Consider the following 20,295-nt stretch of genomic DNA (forward strand, 5'->3'; position numbering starts at 1 on the left):
TAGGTACAGGTTTATAATGCTTTCTTAAATAATTATTCAGTTTAGAGAAATGGAAAATTCACGGCAAAAATAGTCATTCTAGAGTTTCAAATACATTATTTTCATATATTAGAGTAAAAGAGATAATTAACTAATGAATACAACTGTCATGTATACTTGTTTTAATAAATGCAAAACTGGGATGTACTTGAAAATTTGTCATCAAAAACTGGACTTATACTCAACCAGAAAACCCAACAACTGAGGATAAGCCAGATTTAAATGTAAGATATTGACAAAGTTCAAAACATTCTTGGGCTTAAACAAGTTGTCTTTTTGAAAAAGTACTGCTAAATATTTAAAAATCTTGAAGACCAAATTTATTTTAAAAATGAAGTCCAACTATAAGAAACACACATTTAAAAATTATAGTCATCAAGGAATTAAATACATCAAGATTTTTAATATATATTAAATACAGTATGGTGCTATATATAGATAGATAGCTATAGATATAGATATGAAAATGAATAAAAATGTTCTTTGTTCACCTGGTTATGATTCTAAATAATAGTGAGGAAGAATTACATAATCAATTGTGGCAGCTAAATTATTGTAGTAAACTCATTTTGCTACTTGTATTTCCTAAATCAATTTAATGCTAATACAATAAACTTGGACATTTATGATAGTCTATGCTAAAATTTTTCAAAGTTGCATATGATAGCTTCCCTCATTTTAAATGAGGGAAAAACAAATTCCAGTATTTTTATTACTAAATTGTATTACTATATTTTATTGTAATTTTATATTTTTATTGCATTGTAATTTACTGTAAATTTATTATAATGTACTATCATTAAGCTGTATTATTAAATATTTATAAAGCATATATTTAAAATTTGTGAAAATATAGAAGTACTTAATTTTAATAGTACTCACAGTATAAAACATTCACAATGAAAGTAAAAGTCAACATAAATTCATTTCATGAGAATGGTTAATAATCATATTGTGCTTAAAGTATACCTACTCAAACTTTGTAAAGCATAGATTTTAATAGACTAAATCAGCGAGAGCTAAGACATGATTCTTACTAGGGTTTTCATTTTACTAAAGCAATAAAAATCTGTGAACATAAAACAAAAATTATTTCAGGATGAGTAAAACCTTTGTGCATAAAGCACAAAGTTATTTCATTATTCTGTCAGAATTATAAGCAACAATAAAATGATAATTTTATGGTAACTCTTTAAAAAAACATAACATAAAAGATGCTTACATTCTGCCAATTGTTGCTTCTCTTCTAAGTAACCATGATCATCTGGTAAAACTATCACGAAGGGAGAAGTAGGAAAAGTTTAGTAGTCAACTTTATAACTTTTGTCATGAAATTACTATAAAGATTGAAAATGATTATAAAGCAAACCCAAATCTACAAAGAAGACAGCTTTGTTTTCACTTCACAGAGAGATATCTTAAATTTGCAGTGAAAGAAGGCTTATTCGGCACAACAGGTGGACCAATATTCTTGAGCCTCCAATCTCATCAGATAGAGAAGTGAGCTGCAACTGAATCCTGACCAAAAGCTGAGTCAGTCTGTCAACAGAACTATGGAAACAACATATTAACCACCAAGCTAAGCACTCAGGATGCCCACACAAGCTCTACCTTAACCTGAACTGAAACAGGAAGTAACTCTAGCTGGAAAGACCTTTTGGCCCATCATGAAACTTCTAGGATTAACAGGATTAATCAGATAAAGAAAATTGATCATTCACTCAGAAATGCCTATTTCAGATACCAGGTGAGGATTCAGCAGCCCAGCACAGGTGCAATCCCATGCGTTTATGATGCCCTCTACTGGGATGCCAATTAATACAAGCTGCCTGGACAGTCCAGCAATCAATCTGATCAATATAAAAATAAATTTTTTTCATGCCATCTCACATTTAAAAAATGACTATATTATATGAAAAACATACCAACTTTGAGACTTTCTAGGGAGGTAGACTTTTTTCCTGAATAATCCATTCCCAGAGATAATATGGATAGTTCAAATGTTCTCATTTTTAAAAAATCATCTAGGATATTTATTAAAATATTAATAATATAATTATTTTACCTGAGTCCTTCTTGTCATAATACTGGTAGATCCCAATGTTGCTATCTAAATAATGAGGAGAAATAACATCAAGTTATAGAAAACGGTTTTTTGGGGGGGGAACCTACATCAGACTGAATTTTAGCAGGGTGAACCCTAGAAGAAAGCCTAAGGAAAAAACTCTAATAAGTCAATGGAGAGTAAAGACAAGTGACCTAGAGAGGATACTGATTGAGCAAAGTGATCCTCCTTACACTAGCTGGACCCATAATAATTCTGCTCTGCAGTTTACTGAATCCCTCCAGAAAGGCTCAACAACAACTTGGGCATTCAAAAATATAAAGCCAGTTTATTGAAGAAATGATGGAAGGTATGGTAGGGAATAAACTTCCCAGGGTTGTCTTGGATTCAAGACAATGAACTCTCAAGAGTCAATCAAATTAGGATCTACTGCTGTGGCTACACTAGAACAAACCAGGATGGGGTTGTTTTGAAGGGTGAGTTGATTATTTCTCAAGCACTTGGCTCTGTCTCAAACTTTAATGACAGAAAAGCAGATTAACTTTAAAAACTCATTTATTTCATATATGTGGATGTGAAGACTATTCTCCATTTGACTCCTGAACTGAAATAATTAGCTTGTGTTTTCTTTTGGGTAACATGTAGTCCTTCCCTACCGACAAAAGGACTATTGCTAATGTATTTGAGAGCAGTATGGACTGCCCCCTAGTGACAAAATGCAACTTTAACAACTTTGCACTCATCAGAAATAGTCATTATTTGTATTTGGACTACCCCCTTCAACACAAAATTTTCCTGTATTTTGAATGGAGCAATTTATTTCTATTTGTTTAAATTTGTAAAGTGTTTTTATTCCAAAGAGTTTAAAGCTCTTTGGAGTTTTAAAAGTACATGTCTGTACTTTTGCTTAATCTGTAATATAAAAGTCTAGGAATGTAGAAAGCATTCTCGGAAATCTGAACTATAGTACTTGAAACTAAGCCAAATCCCCAAATCCAAATACCAGGTCTCTGGAATAGTGCTAAGTAAAGCCACTGCCTCAAAACCAATGACTTATCTTGGTTCAGAACTACTCAGGTCACAAATAGCCTTAGGGACTCCAGCTCCTTCTAAACAGCTCTTTACACAGTCCCAGTCTTACATAGAGGGTAAAGGTATTTCAAGTTCTGAGAAAGAACCAAGTCCAGAAAAGTTCAGCCCTACAAGTCTGCTCTGAACCTGACCTCCTAATTCACATACAGTACCAATTCTAAGTGCAAAAACCATGATGAGCTCTCTGCACCTTAACTAAAATGAATATATCTATACTTAGCCTGTGAAACATTTTTATTATTTTTAAAGAATTGGAATTGAGGAATAAGAGTTTTTACATAAAATTTCAATGTTTCTTTTTATAGAAGGGGGAAAAGACCCATTTTCCCATATTTCTGCAAATTACTGTCAATAATGTCCTTGAGATAATGCTGGATTCCATTCTTATACTGTTGTTAAATGAACTTGGAAAAGTTCCTAAACAGGTCCACCTAAGGCTTTTTCTACTTACACACAAGTGCTGAAAATAAGTATCTCTATTTATTTGACTTAGCCTTCTAAGGATTTGTGTTTTCCATGAAAGCATTATGAATCATAACATTAACTATATCTCTAGTACAAAGACTTATCCAAGTCTGATTTTGCAGATTGTGTACAATAAAATTATAATGCTTTCTCAATCATTAGCTTGCATTACATCAGTCAACCCTTCATTCTAATTAGTTAGTAACACTCAAATCCTAGCAACAGATGATTAATATTTTAATTAAAATTAATTTTAGTATGAAATTTGAATGATAGGAAACATTTTTCAGAAAAGTTAATCTTAGTGGAATTATATTTTAAAATTCAGCTCTTAGTTCTAAGTTACACTGTCATCAGTGTTCACCAGGGAAAATCAGCAAGGGCATACATTCCTCTCTTCCAAACCTCAGATAGAATGAATATCTTATTGAAAATCCTTATATTAGACAACTTCAATAATACAAATAATAATATCTAAACTTAACATCTCTATATTTTAATAGACTTTTAGTTATGGATTTTGTAAGTTTTATATGTCTATATGTAGACATATATAAATTTCTTCCTGCACAAAAAAGAAACATTTCATGATTTACTATATCCTTTTTACTTATTTTTCATCCATTAAATCATTACCTCGTCTTGATCAAAAAGTATATTGATATTATTTTACCATATTCCCAAGTCATCAAAAATGTTAAAACATGTAAAGTATTTAAACATTAGAAACATTTGAGCATTGACAATTAAAGTAAAAAATAACTTGCATTAATAGTACTATTAAAGTTGTAAAGGAAGCAATAACTTTTGTTGTTGCTTTCATAGCAAATAAAGAAGCAGTTTTTAAATGTGAGTACTTTCTCATCCATATGAAACAATGAAATTCACTGGTGTATTATTACTTCAAAAATGAAAGTAGGAAACTGTAGTTTTTATTTATGATATTTTATCATGAAAGAATCTACAAGTTTATGATTTTGATTTAAATATATATATATATATAAAATATAGATTAATAAGGGAAAAATAAATTTAAATACTTATTTCTTAATGGAATCTGCGTGAAACCTAAATTTTGTTCTATAATGTTGCAAAGAAATTTTTTCCTTCCAAAACCATTTGAAATACTAAGAAAATGAAAGATAACAATAGTAATTGGGTATTTTCCCCTGTATGTGTCTGACATGTTATATTTAGTATAAAATGAGTTGTCCATTATCAACTAGCCTATTGATAAAAAGAAATTCGTGAGTAATGAAAACCCAGAATAAAACTGAAAATGTATACCTCAAAAAAAACCAGTTACAAATTCAAGCAGAAATAAACACATTGCTAATCAAGATAATAAGAAGCAATTCTGTATTACTTCTCAATAATGATCTTTATAAATAATCAATTTTAACATATTTTAAAACAAAACAAGTTCACAAAAGTAAATTTATTTGTAAATATTAAAGCTTAAGTTTTAATTAATTATTGCAAGGTACTTCAATATGACAAAAAGAATACATGTCCGATTAAGGCTTTGTACAATTCCAGGCTTTGTTATTAGTTAAGTATTTGTTTTCAATTTTGCTATTTTTCTTTAAAAAGAGGAATAAAATTGGTCTAGAACTGACTTACCTTCAATATGTAATGTAGTCTTTAAAGACCAGAGGTGCAATTCAGTTAAGCAGAAAGACATCTGTTGGCAGAAAGAATCTTGGTCCTGTGAAAGAAAAAAAAAAAGAAAGAAAGGTGTCAGTTAATTACTTTAAAGCACTAATGAAACTAAACCTCAGAAAAAATAATTTGTTATTGGTAATAATTGAGAAATAAAATATAGTAAAATAGTTATTCATAATTCTGAAGCATTACTATTTATTTTTCCTACAAATGATGAGTTATGGCAGAAAAACTACAAACTTTATTTTTTCAGATTTAATATACTGTCATACATAGAAAGGTAATAGAAAGAATATTCAAATTCTGAATTTCTAACAGATTAGAAATTGATGGTTCTGACTTTTAATATTCTGAACATATTAAAAATATTTAATAAGAATCTTTTATTCATTTAGAATTCTGACTTCCACTGCATTCATTTTTATTATAGATATATTTTTGTGTTGCAATTTAAATTCCCTATATAATTTATATTTCTAATAAGAAGCATTTACTTCTCCTAAACACAAGATGGTCCAATTAAAATGAAAGATGCAAGTGGAGTAGTATATAGTGACTAATACCTTATTTAAAGTCATACATTTGCTTTAAAGCAAACTAGGTAAAACCAAATTAGCTCTCAGATTAGTTTGTTAATCTGCATGTCATGCAGGAAACAGATATACATTCTAGTTGTATAATAAACATGCTAATGAAACATCCCATACTTACTCATTGCTTTATAGCAAGCTCTAATGATTAATATCTATATTAATTAAACCTCATTATTTTGATAAAATTAGAACACCAGTCTGAAATTTTAAGTATTTTAAAGAAAACACAATTTAATTACTTTCAAATAGTTTATAAACAAATTACCAAGATTTCTTTCCACTTAAACTGAATAAAAATCAATAATTTTCAAATTAATATCTGAGTAATTAAAGAACTTTGAAAATTTCTCCAAGGAAATTTTTGGTAGGAGAAAACAACTGCCATCTTTTCTAAAGGAGTGACTAGAATATTAACAATTTTATTTCACATATAGTATTTTAACACTAAAGAACTCAAAAGTTTATGGTTTTAATTTAAACACAAATGAAACAAAATAGCATATAGTTATATAGATACATACAGATATAGTATATACTGTGATCCAAATATATATATATAGTAAAAGATGTATACAACTTGAAAGTTCTGTTGATCATTTAACAAATAACTGAAAGTTACATATAATGCCAAAAATTATTTTTAGCTACATCTTAAAATTTCCCCTCTACCAGCTTTTCTTAGCCTAAGAGGAAGAAAAAAAGGCCCAAATCTGATTTGCCTCCCTCTCCTCTTTTTTCAATTTATTTCATTTCAATTCAATGAACATTTAATTTTTATAAGAAATGAAATAACTTATTGAACCGCAAATGAATAGAAGAAATGAAACAAAGGACCCCCAAATTTGTCCCCTGAGTAGGCCCAAAAGCATTTGGGTAAGGATCAATAGAAATGAAAAAGAAGCAATTATCACCATGGAATACTTGATTGCCAAGTCAGAAAATATAAAAAGTTAAGATGTTGGGAAACAAATCTGCCCCAGAAGCATGATGGTAATGATGAAAACTTTCAATCATCTAGAAATCTGATTGCCCTGATACCCTTGGCAGAACAGCTTTCCTAATTGGAAATTCCATTCTTCAAAATGTAGAATAAAACATGGTTATTTTTTAATTGATTCCAAACAATTGAGGAGGTGGGGAGAAACGGTGTTGAAAGTGAAAAACAACTACTCCATCTAAGAAATACCGACAGGAAAAAAGAGGAAAGTTAGATATTGTGTGACAAGTAGGGTAGGAGAACACAATTCAAAGAGTTTAGAGTAAAGATCCTAAAGCTTTTAAGGCACAAATCTCTTTAGGGAAAGTACAAGAAGAATGGGAAGCTCTCAAGAATGAAATTCTCACAACACAAATTTTCAATTATAAGGAGGAAAAAAGAGTTAGCTGTCTAAACAAAGAGGTGTGTCTTCAGAAGAAGTTCAGTGACCATCTCAGATTTTTTAAAGACAGGTATAAAGGAAGAAATCAGAGGTAAGCAAACACAAAAGAATGAATACAAAACACTGTCATTGTCCCTTTAGAATACTTTCAGGAGTTCTAAATCTGAGAAGATGAATATTCAGGACAACTAAAAAACAAAACAAAAAACTAAGAAGAAATAGATCAAAAAGAGGAAAGGATCATTGCACATACTGGATGAGTCACTGATTAAAGAAAGAAAGAAGAAAGAACGAAAGAAAGAATGAAAGAAAGAAAGAAAGAGAAAGAAAAAGACGGAAGGGAGGAAGAAGAAAGAGAAAGAGAAAAGGAAAAAGAGAGAGAAAGAAAAAAGAAAGAAATAAAGACTCAATTGAACTATTTGAAAATCATGAACAAAAATAAATTTGGGCCACTATATTTCAGGGATTTTTAAATGAAAACTTCCAAGTTCTATTACTATCAGAAGGCAAAATGAAAATACAAAGAATTCATCAGTCACATTTTGAAAGAAACTCCAAAATTAAAATTCCAAGGAGATAACTCAGAATTCAGATATTCAAAATCAAATAAAAAACATTATAACATGCAAAAAGATTGTTTCAAGTACCAAGGAGCAGCAGTCAGAATCATACATACTGAGAAACTACTACTATAAAAAAGAGGTAAACTAAGAATGTTATATTTCTAAAGGCAAAACATAAATATATTCAGGAAAACTCAACAAAATAATTCTACATACAAGAAAATGAACCTTTAGTAAAATAAGGACTTTTAGGCATTCCTAATAAAAAGAACAGGAAGCTAGGTGGTACAGTGGATAGAATGTTGGTTTGGAGTCAAGAAGAAAAAAACCTAAATTAAAATCTGGCCACAGACACTTACTATCCATGGGACTCTAGTGAAGTTTTTGCCTCAGTTTCCTCAACTGTAAAATGAACGGGAGAAAGAAGTGGCAAACCACTTCAGTATCTTTGCCAAGAAAATCTCAAATAGAGTTACAAAGTCTGACACAACTGAAACAATTCAACAACTCTCAAAAGACCATGACTGAGTAGAAAATGTGAAAGAAGTAAAGAGAAATACAAAAACGTAGATACATTTTTAAAATTTTACATAAAATGTTAAGAGGAACAAGGGTATGTGGATTATTTTGTTCTAGTTTGATAGTCATAGGAGAATAAGAATTGAGGAATATACCAACAGAAAAGAAGGAGAAAGGGGAGAAAATTTACTTTCTCACATAAATTGCATGAAATGATGAGTATGCAGAAATGAAAAGTTGGATACTAAATGAAACTCAGTTTCATTTGAAGCAAAGAAAGACTCTAATACATATACCCATAAAAAACTTGGAAAAGAAAAAGATTGTGCTCAAAAATAGAAATAGGCAAGTACAAGGAGAGGAGAGAAAGGGATTTAAAAGGAGGGGGAAGAATAAGTGTAAGGTAGACAGACATAAGCAAAACAAACCAGTGCTGAAAGGTTGATAGTGAAGGACAAATTAAAGAAAGGAAGCAAATGAAAACTAAAACCTTATGGTCAAGGCTGAAACAAGGGGCTTCAATTATAGATCACTAATGTTAAGAAAATTCTTTCATCACCATTTTCTTGTAAAGAGGAGAAAATGAAGCAAAGAAAGGGGAAAAGTATAAGAATGGAGGTAAATGTACAACTAACAAAATTGTAAATGTTAAATGGGATGAATTTACCCACAAATTGGAACATAATATCAGAATGTATTAGGAAGCTGAATTCAATAACATGTTTACAAGAAACACTTAAAATGTAAAAAATTAACAGAGTTTAAAAAAATAGGCTGGAGAGAAGAATATTATGCTGCAGAATAAACTGCAAACTGTTCTATGGACTAATTTTAACATTAAATATCCTCTATTAACCATCACATAATAAAATGTGTTAAAGCATCAATGAATGATTAAATTAACTAGAGAATAAATAATTTAATTGCAAAGACTTGATATGTCAAAGAACAAATAAGAAATAAAAATTTCATCAAAGAAAATGGCAACAATGAACAAAATGGCAAATCTTATGGAATTCAGCTAAAGTATTCCTAAGGGAAAACTCTTAACTTATTCATTTACAAGGAGAGCAATAACAGATCAATACATTAGTTATGCAATTAAAAACACTAAAAAAATTAAAAGTCCAACTAAACACCAAAGAAGAAATTCTGAAAATGAAAACATTACAAAACTGAATGAAAAAAGTTCAATGAATTTATAAAGAAAAATAAAAACTATAATCTAAGGTTTGTTCGCTTGTTTTTAATAAAGTTTACTAATCTGAAAAGAGGAATAATAGACTATCAAAAATTAAAAAGAAGAATTTGCAAATGAAGATATAATAAAAGAAATGATTAGAAACTATTTGGCCCAGTCAAATGCCAACAAAACTCATTTAGAAGAAATGAATATTTACAAGTCAATAAGCCAAGTCAACAAGCATTTACTATGTATGCTCTTAAGGTTAAAATATCTAGATCAATATCTAGAACAAGAAATAAAGCATTTAAATAGTATAATATCAGAAAAATAAATTGAACCAAATCATAAATGAACTCTCAAGGAGTGGGAGAAGAGAATAAGTTGCTTTATTTAAGAAAGCTATCAAACACAAAGAATAATTCTTGTATTACATAAATTGTTTGAATACAGGAGAAAAGAATTGATTCTAAGGTGGTTTTGCTACATAAATCTAGGAGAGATAAAACAAAGAAATATAACTATATATCAATCTCTAATAAACAAATGCAAAAATTGATAAAATATTAGCAGAGGTTAAAATAACAGTAAAAAAATCATACATTGTGATCACATTGAATTTCTACTAGGAACGCATGGTTATCTTGATATAAGGAAACTAATAATTGGACCATATACTAAATCCTAGTAATAACAAAATGATAAAAACCATAAGATTAGATGAACAACAGATGCTGAAGACTTCTGACAAAAATCTATTGCCCATTTCTGCTAAAACACCAAGAAACACAACCAAGCAAACCTTAATAAAATAAGTAGTAGCTATCTAAAACCAAGAACCAACATTATATGTAATAGAGAAATATTAGAGCTTTTCTAGATCAGAGGTAAAGTTGTCCATTATCAATACCACTATTTAACATAGTGCTAAAAATGCTAGTTATATCAATAGTACAGTAAAAAAATCTGAGGAACAACAAACATAAGCAAAGTATAGACAAAACTAATGCTTTTTCCAGTTGAAATGATGGTTTTATCTAGAAAACCCAAAAGAGGCTGCTAAAAACATTAAATGAAGTAATAACTTAAGAGTTTCAGGATGTAAAATCAATTCATACAAACAATAAATATTTCTATATATTAGCAACAAAATTCAGGAGAGATAGAAAGTAAAGTTTCATTTAAAAATATTTTGTATATACAAAATAAACAAAATATTTGGGAATTGTCTAAGAATAATACACAAGAATTAGATGAACATAACTGCATATTCTATTTAGGAATGTAGATCAAAATAATTGGAGAAATATTAATTCCTCAGGGTAGGTCACTTATTGAAGTATTAATAAATAAATAAATTGAAGTATATTAATTAATATAATAGCACTTAAATTAAATTATCCAATAAATCACTTATCAAACTATCAAAATATTAGTTTATAGAGCTAAAAAAAGATAATGAACTTCAACTGGAGAAAAGTCAAAATTATTAAGGGAAATCAAAATGGGTACAGGATTTAGACATAAAACATGATACCATAAACCAATTAAGAGAACAAGGGAATATTATATCTTTCAGATCTTCTGAAAGGATAAGAGTTTATGACCAAATAAGAGAACATTATAAGATACAAAATTAATAATTTTGATTACATAAAATTAAAAAGGTTTTACATAAATAAAACCAATGCAAACAAGGTTAAAAGGAATGAAGAGAGCTGGGAAATAATTTTTATAGCAAATATTTTTGACAAAGGACTCATTTCTAAAATATATAAAGCACTGAGAGGAATTTATGGGGCAGTTAGGTAGCCCAATGGATAAAGCACCAGCCCTAGAGTCAAGAGGACCCGAGTTCAAATGTGGTCTGAGATACTTGATACTTACTAGGTGAATGACCTTGGGCAAATCATTTAATCTCATCACCTCAGTAAAAAAACAAAACAAAACAAAACAAAATAAATTTATAAGAATACAAGTAATTTTCCAACTTATAAATGATCAAAGGATATGAACAGGCAGTTTTCAGGTGAAGAAAATGAAACTAAATGACCTATAGTCAAATGGAAAAAATACTCAAAATCATTTTTGATTAGAGAAATTCAAACCAAAACAACTCTGAGATACCATCTCATACCTATCAGATTAGGTAACGTGACAAAAAAAAGGAAAATGTTCAGTGTTGGAGGGAATGTGGGAAAATTGCAATATTAATGCACCATTGGTGAATTTGGGAACTGATTCAAACAATCTGGAGAGTAATTTGGATAAACCCGTAGAGCAATAAGACTCTGCATAACCTTTTATTCAGCAATACCACTAACTAGGTCTGTATCCCAAAGAAATCATAAACATGCACATGCAAGTAAACACAAACTAAATAAAAGATGGGAGTGTGAGGAGGGCACTATCAACTGGAGATGATCAAAAAAGGTTCCATGTAGAAGGTAGTTCTTGGACTGAATTTTGAAGGCACTAAGGGATTCTGTAAGGCAGAACTGAGGAGAGTATACACCAAGAATGGGAGACTGGCAGTGAAAAAGCAGAAGGCAGTAAAGTATCTCAGAAACATAAAAGTAGTCTGCTAGATTTTTCTGGATTTTGGGAAAGGGACTGATGCCTAATAAGGTAGAAAGGTAGCTTTCCATCCAAAAAGGTGGAAAGGTAGCTTGGGGCCAAGTGTTAAGGAGCTTTAAAAAGTGCCAAAAAAAAAGTTTTATATTTGATCCCAGAAGCAATAGGGAATAAGTCACATTTATTGAGGAGGAGAGATTTATGGTCAAAAATATACTTAAGAAATATTGTTTTCAAATGAGAACAATGTAGGTAAATCATGAAAGCCAAGCCAGGCTTGGTGAAGGAGAAACAAGAAATACTGAAGAAAATAACATGTTAAAACGAGTTTTAGTCAAATGGGGAAAAAAGCAGCCCAAAAGGCAAATGAAGAGATGATTACCTTAAAAAAGCAGAACTGCCCAGATGGAAAAGGAGATAAAAAAGCTCTCTGAAGAAAATAGCTCCTTCAAATGTAGAAGGAGTTACAGGAAGGAGTTAAAGGAAGCTGATGACTTTGTGAGAAAAAAACAATAAAATAAACCCCAAAGAACCAAAAACTAAAGGAAATGTGAAATATCCCACTGAGAAAAACAATTGAGCTGGAAAACAGATCCAGGAGAGATAATTTAAAAATTACTGGGCTACCCAAAAATCATGATCAGGAAAAGAGACTAGACTTCATTTTTAAAAGAAATAATCCAGCAAAATTACCCTGAGATCCTAGAAGCAGAGGGCAAAAAAGAAATTGAGGGAATCCACCAATCATCTCCTGAAAGAAATGCCCCCCCCCAAAAGAAATATCATTTTGGCAGCTGTATGAAGTCTAGACTGCATAGAAACATGAGATAAGGATATCAATGAAATGATAGAAACTTAAAGATACAAAATTAATACTACAAAGTTTGACCCTAAAGAATACCCCTCTATTTTCTGGGATTGTGGTCTGTGCTGTGGATCATGGCTATCAAATACCACATATACTATCAGACTATTCTGATTCACTGGCTAGTGTTATTTAATTTTAAATTTTTATTCTTTAATATAAAGGATGAACATATTAAATTTGAGGTATCCATGGTACATTCAGTCTTTAGCTACAGCTTCAAAGCAGATGGCAATGCATCTTCTTTAATGACATTTCCACAGATAAAATGATATAAGTTTCTGATGTTGAACTTCTTGGAGGGGTTAAGGAAGAATTTGGTGGCAAGAACTTTCTTTTCTGTGTCTTCAATGGGTCTTCAATGCAGCAACAGTGCCTGCAGAAGCATTTATTTACCAGATCACTATCAGTGATAGTTGGTCAGAAGTTAATAGTGGGGGGGCAGACCCAAGATGGAGACAAGAATGGATTGTGTCTTAAGTGCTCTCTCATAAAACTTATAAGCTAAGGACTCTAACTAAATTTTCGAGAGACAGAACCCACAGAGGGACCCAGTGAGGCAGCTCTCCTACTCAAGGTCACCTGGAAAGAGCAGAAAGACTCTGCTCCCAGGGGTTGGAGGGAAGGCAGCCAGAGCGAAAGAACTTCAGCCTCCTGGAGGCAGCCCCAGGGTGCTGGGAGCCATGGCTCTCAGCGGGGGATTTTCCTGAGCTACGCCCCGGGGAGTACCAGGCACAAATTGGGGGAACAGTGGGGGAGCTCTCCCAGAGCGAGCACGTGAAGCCCAGCCCTTAGGGCACACAGCAAGCAGTGTGGCCAGCAGCCAAGTTCCAGGAAACAGAAGCAGGCAGAGACAGTAAGCAGGAGCCCCCAGGGCATGAGCCCATTGAACCTAGGCAGGGGAGTGAAGAGAGACTGCTGAGCTCTGTCCTCTGTCCCTGGAACAGGACTCTGAGGCTCTGATCACATTCAGATCCTGATTGCAGTCTAGCCCCCCCCCCCAATAGAACAGCAGGCCCCCCCCCGCCTCAACCCCATGGCAGAGGGGGGCACATATGGTCATTCACAGACCAGGAGGGAGGACAGAGCCTCACACACTGAGACCCTTGTGGGAGTGTCCCAAAAGATCAGGAAGCACCCCCAAAACAGGCTCAGACTGGGAAAATGAGCAAGCAGAGAAACAAGAGGAACACCATTGAGAAATATTTTGCATATGAGCCCAAGAAGGATCACAATACTCAGTCTGAAGATGAGGAAGCACAAGCTCCTGCATCTAAAGACTCCAAGAAAAGCAGAAATGGGGCTCAGGCTATGACAGAGATCAAAAAAGATTTTGAAAATCAAATGAGGGAGTTAGAAGAAAAACTGGGAAAAGAAATGAGAGAGATGCAGGAAAAACATGAAAATGAAGTCAGTAGCCTAGTCAAGGAAATCCAAAAAAAAATGCTGAAGAAAATAGCATGCTAAAAACCAGCTTAGGTCAAATGTATAAAACAGTGCAAAAAGTTATTGAGGAGAAGAATGCTTTAAAAAGCAAAATTGGACAGATGAAAAAAGAGATAAGAAAGCTCTCTGAGGAAAACAAATCCTTCAGACAAAGAATAGAACTCAGGGAGATTGATGAATTTATGAGAAACCAGGACTCAATACTTCAAAACCAAAAAAAAATGAAAAATTAGAAGAAAATGTGAAATATCTCATTGAAAAAACAACTGATATGGAAAACACACTTAGGAAATATAATTTAAAAATTATTGGAATACCTGAAAGTCATGATCAGGAAAAGAGCCTTGACATCATTTTCAAAGAATTGCTACAGGAAAATTGCCCTGATATTCTAGAAGCAGAGGGCAAAATAGAAATGGAGAGACTCCACCGATCCCCCCCCCCCCAAGAAAGTGATCCCAAAGAACCAACCCCTAGGAATATTATAGCCAAATTCCAGAACTCCCAAGTCAAAGAGAAAATATTACAAGCAGCCAGAAGGACACAGTTCAAATGCCGTGGAGCTGCAGTCAGGATCACACAGGACTTAGCAGTAACTACATTGGAAGCTTGTAGGGCTTGGAATATAATATACCAGAAGGCAAAAGAGCTTAGAATGCAGCCAAGAATCAACTACCCAGCAAAGCTGAATGTCCTCTTCCAGGGAAAAAGGTAGACTTTCAAGGAACCAGGGGAATTTCAAATGTTCCTGTTGGAATGGCCAGAACTGAACAGAAGCTTTGATCTTCAGATACAGGACTCAGGTGAAGCATGAAGATTGGAGGAAGGGGGAAAATATGAGGGACTTGAAAAAATGGAGTCAATAGAAAAAAGGGAAATGTAATGGGAGAAAGAAAAAGGAGAGGGGGGAATAGGCCAAGATATTTCATATAATAAGATTTTTCTTTATTACAATGAGCTATTGCAATGATATGGAAGGGGGGAAGGCAAGGGGGAATGAGGGAACCTTCGCTCTCATCAGAGGTGGTAAGGAGAGGAAACAGCATATATACTCAATGGGGTATACTCATCTGGAGTAAGGGGGGGCAGGAGGAAGGGGGGTGATGTGAGTGATGGAAGAAAGGATTGACCATGGGGGTAGAGTGGTCATATATAACACATTTTCTTTTTTACTTCTTGCAAGGGGCTGGGATTGGAAGGCCTGTCCGGGACCATAGGGCCAGGTGGATGCTGGGCATAAGGAGTGGTATGAGGGCTCGGGGCCTCTTGGCCCCAGGGCCAGGGATCTGTCTGCTGCACCACTCAGCTACCCTATAGCAGAGACAGAGTGAAAGGAGAGAGAAAATATGGTACATGGTAGTGGAGAAATACGAAAGGAGGGAGTTGCGATCAGCAATGGCAACGGTGGAAAAATATGGAAGTAACTTTTGTGATGGACTTGTCATAAAGAATGTGATCCACCCACAACAGAGTTGTTGGTGTTGGAACAAAGACTCAAGCACATTTTTTATTATTATTTGAGGGGGGGAGTGAAGGACAAATGGAGCTGGGTGGCCTGCCTGGGGCCGTATAGCAGGGTAATCGCTGGGTGTCTGAGGCCGGAATTGGACCCGGGTGCTCCTGGCTCAAGGGCCAATGCTCTGTCCGCACCCAGCCACCCCTACTATTATTATTACTATTTTATTTTATTTTGGGTCTTTTTTTCTCTTATTTTTTTTTTTTGGTTTTTGCAGGGCTGTGGGGGTTCAGGTGGCTTGCATGTCACACTGCTAGGTGATTGTTGGGTGTGTGGGGCCAGATATGGGATCAGGTGCTCCTGGCTCCAGGGCTGGTGCTCTGTCCATTTCACCACCTGGCCATACCTACAATTATTATTATTTTTTTAAATTTTAATTTTTTTCCTGTCCCCTTTATTGCTCAAGCGAGTCTATATTTAAGGGGGGAGGGGGTATTTCATTTACACTTAAACAAGAATATTTTATTAATGTATAAAAAAATTATTTGTACAAAATGAGAATAAATATTAAATAAAAAACAAAGTTGGGATCCCCCCCCAAAAAAGAAGTTAGTAGTGGTGGTAAGGAAGGTGGGGATGGGCTCTCAGCTCTCGGAAGGAAGGAAGGAAGGAAGGAAGGTAAGAACAAGGAAGGAAGAAAAAGGAGGGGAGAAGGAAAAGGGAAGGAACAGGGGGTTGGAAGGGAGTCAGTGGTTTTGAGGCTACTACTATTTCCAAGACTCTTGAGTTTAAGGTCCTAGGCTGAGGTAACAGTGGAGCATAAAGTTACCTCCTCTATCTCCTTCAGAGTGCCTTTTTACTTTAACTAGGCTACTTTATCTACCCTGAGACTGACAATTATCAACATCGTTAGCATATTGTGGCCCACACAGGGCCAAATCTTTGATGTCCTGCAAGGTCTTGATTATAGCATTGGGGTCCATGTCTTGTGAACTGGGGATGATGGGAGTGGTCATTCTGGGCTTTGAGTAGCACTGCTTATCACACACATTGATCTCCCATGGGCTTTATCAGTGTGAAAGTCAATAGGCAATTAGCAAGGAAATAAATCCAAGCAATCAATAATCATGAAAAAATGCTTCAAAAGCAATAGCAAAGTGTAAATTAAAGAAACTCTGAGGTTTTATCTCCCACTCATTAAATTGGCAAAGATACCAAAAACAGAAAATTCTAAGGCATTAGAGGATTGGTAGAGCTGTGGAATAACTCTGGTAAACAATTTTGAGCTATGTCCAAAAGTTCTTTCAATTGTACATATCCAAGGGGCAGTTAGGTGGCACAGTGAAAAGAGCACTGGCCCTGATGTCAGGAGAACTATCCACCCTCAGACACTTAATAATTACCTAGTTGTGTGACCATGAGTAAGTCACTTAACCCCAATGTCTTGCAAAAAAAATTGGATATATCTTGTAACTTTGTTGAATTATTGAATTGTCGTTTTACTGAATTGTAATTTTAGGGTAAAAAGGAACACTACTGCTTGTAGCTTCGGAGCCAAGAGAAGAGCTAGCACTTCTGGCTACAGGAGAGTAATGTTCTTTCCTGGACAAAAACAGAATTCAAGCCAGGAGAGCAGTGACCACACCTCTTTTTGGATCATATGATCCTGAAAACATTGAAAACTTACAGATCCCCCCAGAATGAGGTCTGAAAAAAGTGGTACAAAAAACCCTCAAAGCTTGGGGCAGTGCCCCTATAATCCTAGGAGCAGACCTAACTTCAACATATAGTTAAAAATCAAGAAATGGACTGGAAAATAAGCAAACAATAACAAAAAAGAACCTGACCGTAAAAATTACAGTAACAGGGAAGAAGAAGACACAAACTCAGAAAAAGGTAGTGATATTAAAATGGCTATAAGTAAAACATTGGGGAAAAAAGTGAACTGGACACAAGTTCAACAAGAATTCCTGGAAGAACTCAAAAAGGACTTTAAAAATCAAATGTGGACTTCCGGCCAAGATGGCGGAGAGAAGACAGGCACAGTTCTAAAGTCTCCTGATCTCTTCCCCATCTATCACATGAAACAAACCTCTTAAAAGAAATCCGAACCAGGAAACCCAGAAAGAAAAGCCAGGAGAGGAAAATCTACCTCAGGATTTGTCTCCCGCAGCAGCCTTGGCTGAGTAATGGCAGGTGAGTCTGAGCTCCCAGGGAAGATCAGCCAGACCAACAGCTGAATCAGAACCAGGAGTCTGAGAGCCCGAGAGCCGGACCTGCTGGATCAGCGCTGGGGCTGGATGAAGGGGGCTTGGGTGCGCGGGGAAGCAGAGGCACTGGTGTTGGTGCTGTCCCCCTAGAGCTTGGGGAAGGGGCTGTGGGGAGAGGTCTGGTGCAGGACAGCTGCGGACACCACTGATTGAAGGCAAAAGAATTCAATAGCTCCAATTCCCTCCCTCAAGCAAAGGGAGAAGGCCTTGCAACCAAGGTCACAGACACCCCAGAGAGGGCAACCAGCACCTCCTACTGGCCAGCCAGAGAAACTGCACTCAGTAAAGCCTTTAGACATCCCAAGCCCAGGTGAACCAGCCCCACCCAACTCAAGGTCTTAGCATAATGAAGAAGGGTCAGCGGAAAGGTGGATCCATAGAAAACTTCCTGGAAGGGAAAGACCCCAACCCAGAGAGACCTGGAACATCTGAGGAGAATACAATCTGGTCTCCAGCACAGAAAGACTTCCTTGAAGAAATAAGGAAGGAGTTTAAAAATCAACTGGAAAATATGGGGGAGACAATTAATACCTTGCAACAAGAAAACAAAACCTTAGAAAGTACAATTGGACAAACACAAAAGGAGAATAAATCTCTCAGATCATCAATTAGACAATTACAAAATGAGAATAATTCTCTCAGATCCTCAAATGAGCAAATGCAAAAAGAAATTAATTCTCTCAAAAGCTCAATTGGTCAAATGGAAAGCTCTTTCAAAAGTAGAATTGACCAATTGGAAAAGGTTAATGAAAAAAACTCCTCCCCCCAAAAAATAATGGAGTCTACAGAAACCAATGACTCCACAAGACAGCAAGAGTCAGTTAAACAAAATCAAAAAATAGAAAAAATAGAAGCAAATGTGAAATACCTCATCAACAAAACCACTGACCTCGAGAATAGATCAAGGAGGGGAAACCTGAAAATTATAGGAATTCCTGAAAACATTGAAGAGAAAAAAAAGCCTGGACTTAATATTACAGGATCTAGTGATGGAAAACTGCCCTGACATAATGGAATTGGAGGGCAAAGTAGTTGTTGAAAGAGTACATTGTTTCCCACCAGAAAAAGATCCAAAAAGGAAAACACCAAGGAAAGTTGTGGCCAAACTCCAGAACTATCAGATAAAAAGAAAATCTTGCAAGCAGCCAGAAAGAAACAATTTAAATATCAAGGAGCCACAGTAAGGATCACGCAGGACCTGGCTGCACCAACTTTAAGGGATCGAAGGGCCTGGAACGAGATATTTCAAAGAGCATGGGAGCTTGGAATGCAGCCAAGAATCTACTTTCCTGCAAAGCTGAGCCTTCTCTTCCAGGGAAAAAGATGGACATTTAACAAAATGGAAGAATTACAAAAATTTCTGATGAAAAGACCAGAGCTAAACAGAAAATTTGGATATCAAACAGGAGGTTCAAGAGACACATGAAAAGGTAAAAAAAAAGGGGGGGCGGTAAAAGGAAAAATATGCAATCCAGCAAGTTCAAACTGGCTATATCCCAGCATGGATGGAGGGTAGAGACTCTCATAAATCCTGAGAAATGTAACTCTAAGAGAGAGAATATACCTAGCCAGAAATGATGGACATCCATGACCTATCCATGAGACTGATATCTAATGGGATGTAACTGGCTTTAACTCCACTGGGGAGAAAGACTCTAATAACTCTCAGGAATTTGGACTCTATTCAACAGAATATACTGAACTAGAAGGGACAGACACTCAGAATTTTCTATGACTTAGATAGAATGATCTAAAAAAAATACACTACCTCCCTAAAAAGGGGGACAGGAAAGAGATGGGAGGAGGGAGGGGATTGAATGGGACAAATCTCATTACACTAAGAGGTACAAAAAACCTATGGTAATAGAGGGGAAGAAGGGAGTAGAGGAGAAGAAACACCTGAATCTTCTCATCAGACTTGGCTTAAAGTCAACCTACACATACTCAGTTAACTTATAAAACATCTAACCTTTCAAGAAGTAAAAGGGAAAAAGGGGAGGGGGGACAGAGAAAGGGAAGGGGAGTGGAGGAAATAATGGGAAATAACAAAAGGAAGGGAAGGGAACAGGGAAAGGGGAAAGAAAGGGGAGGGTGTGATATAGGAGGGCAAACACACTGAAG

General features: G+C 34.6%; 1 protein-coding gene across 7 annotated transcripts in view; it reads right to left on the minus strand.

Annotated features, from left to right (window-relative positions):
• The window catches only part of WDPCP (WD repeat containing planar cell polarity effector), a 416,945-nt gene that overhangs the window by 261,675 nt on the left and 134,975 nt on the right, over positions 1 to 20,295 (minus strand). For 5 of the 7 annotated variants that reach the window (XR_012472515.1, XM_074207107.1, XM_074207120.1 and 2 more), the window contains 3 exons: positions 5,285 to 5,369; positions 2,105 to 2,149; positions 1,262 to 1,312 (listed from right to left, as the gene is read on the minus strand). Coding sequence is in view for 4 of the 7 variants with exons in the window: in XM_074207107.1 (XP_074063208.1) it covers positions 1,262 to 1,312; positions 2,105 to 2,149; positions 5,285 to 5,369 (181 nt within the window). In the remaining 3 variants the exon portion in view is untranslated. Of the gene's footprint in view, positions 1 to 1,261; positions 1,313 to 2,104; positions 2,150 to 5,284; positions 5,370 to 20,295 lie in introns of those variants that run through there. The other 2 variants (XM_074207144.1, XM_074207128.1) reach the window with 1 other exon arrangement.

The sequence above is a fragment of the Macrotis lagotis genome, chromosome 1 (genome assembly GCF_037893015.1).
Source record: "Macrotis lagotis isolate mMagLag1 chromosome 1, bilby.v1.9.chrom.fasta, whole genome shotgun sequence".
NCBI classification, from domain to species: Eukaryota; Metazoa; Chordata; class Mammalia; order Peramelemorphia; family Peramelidae; genus Macrotis; species Macrotis lagotis.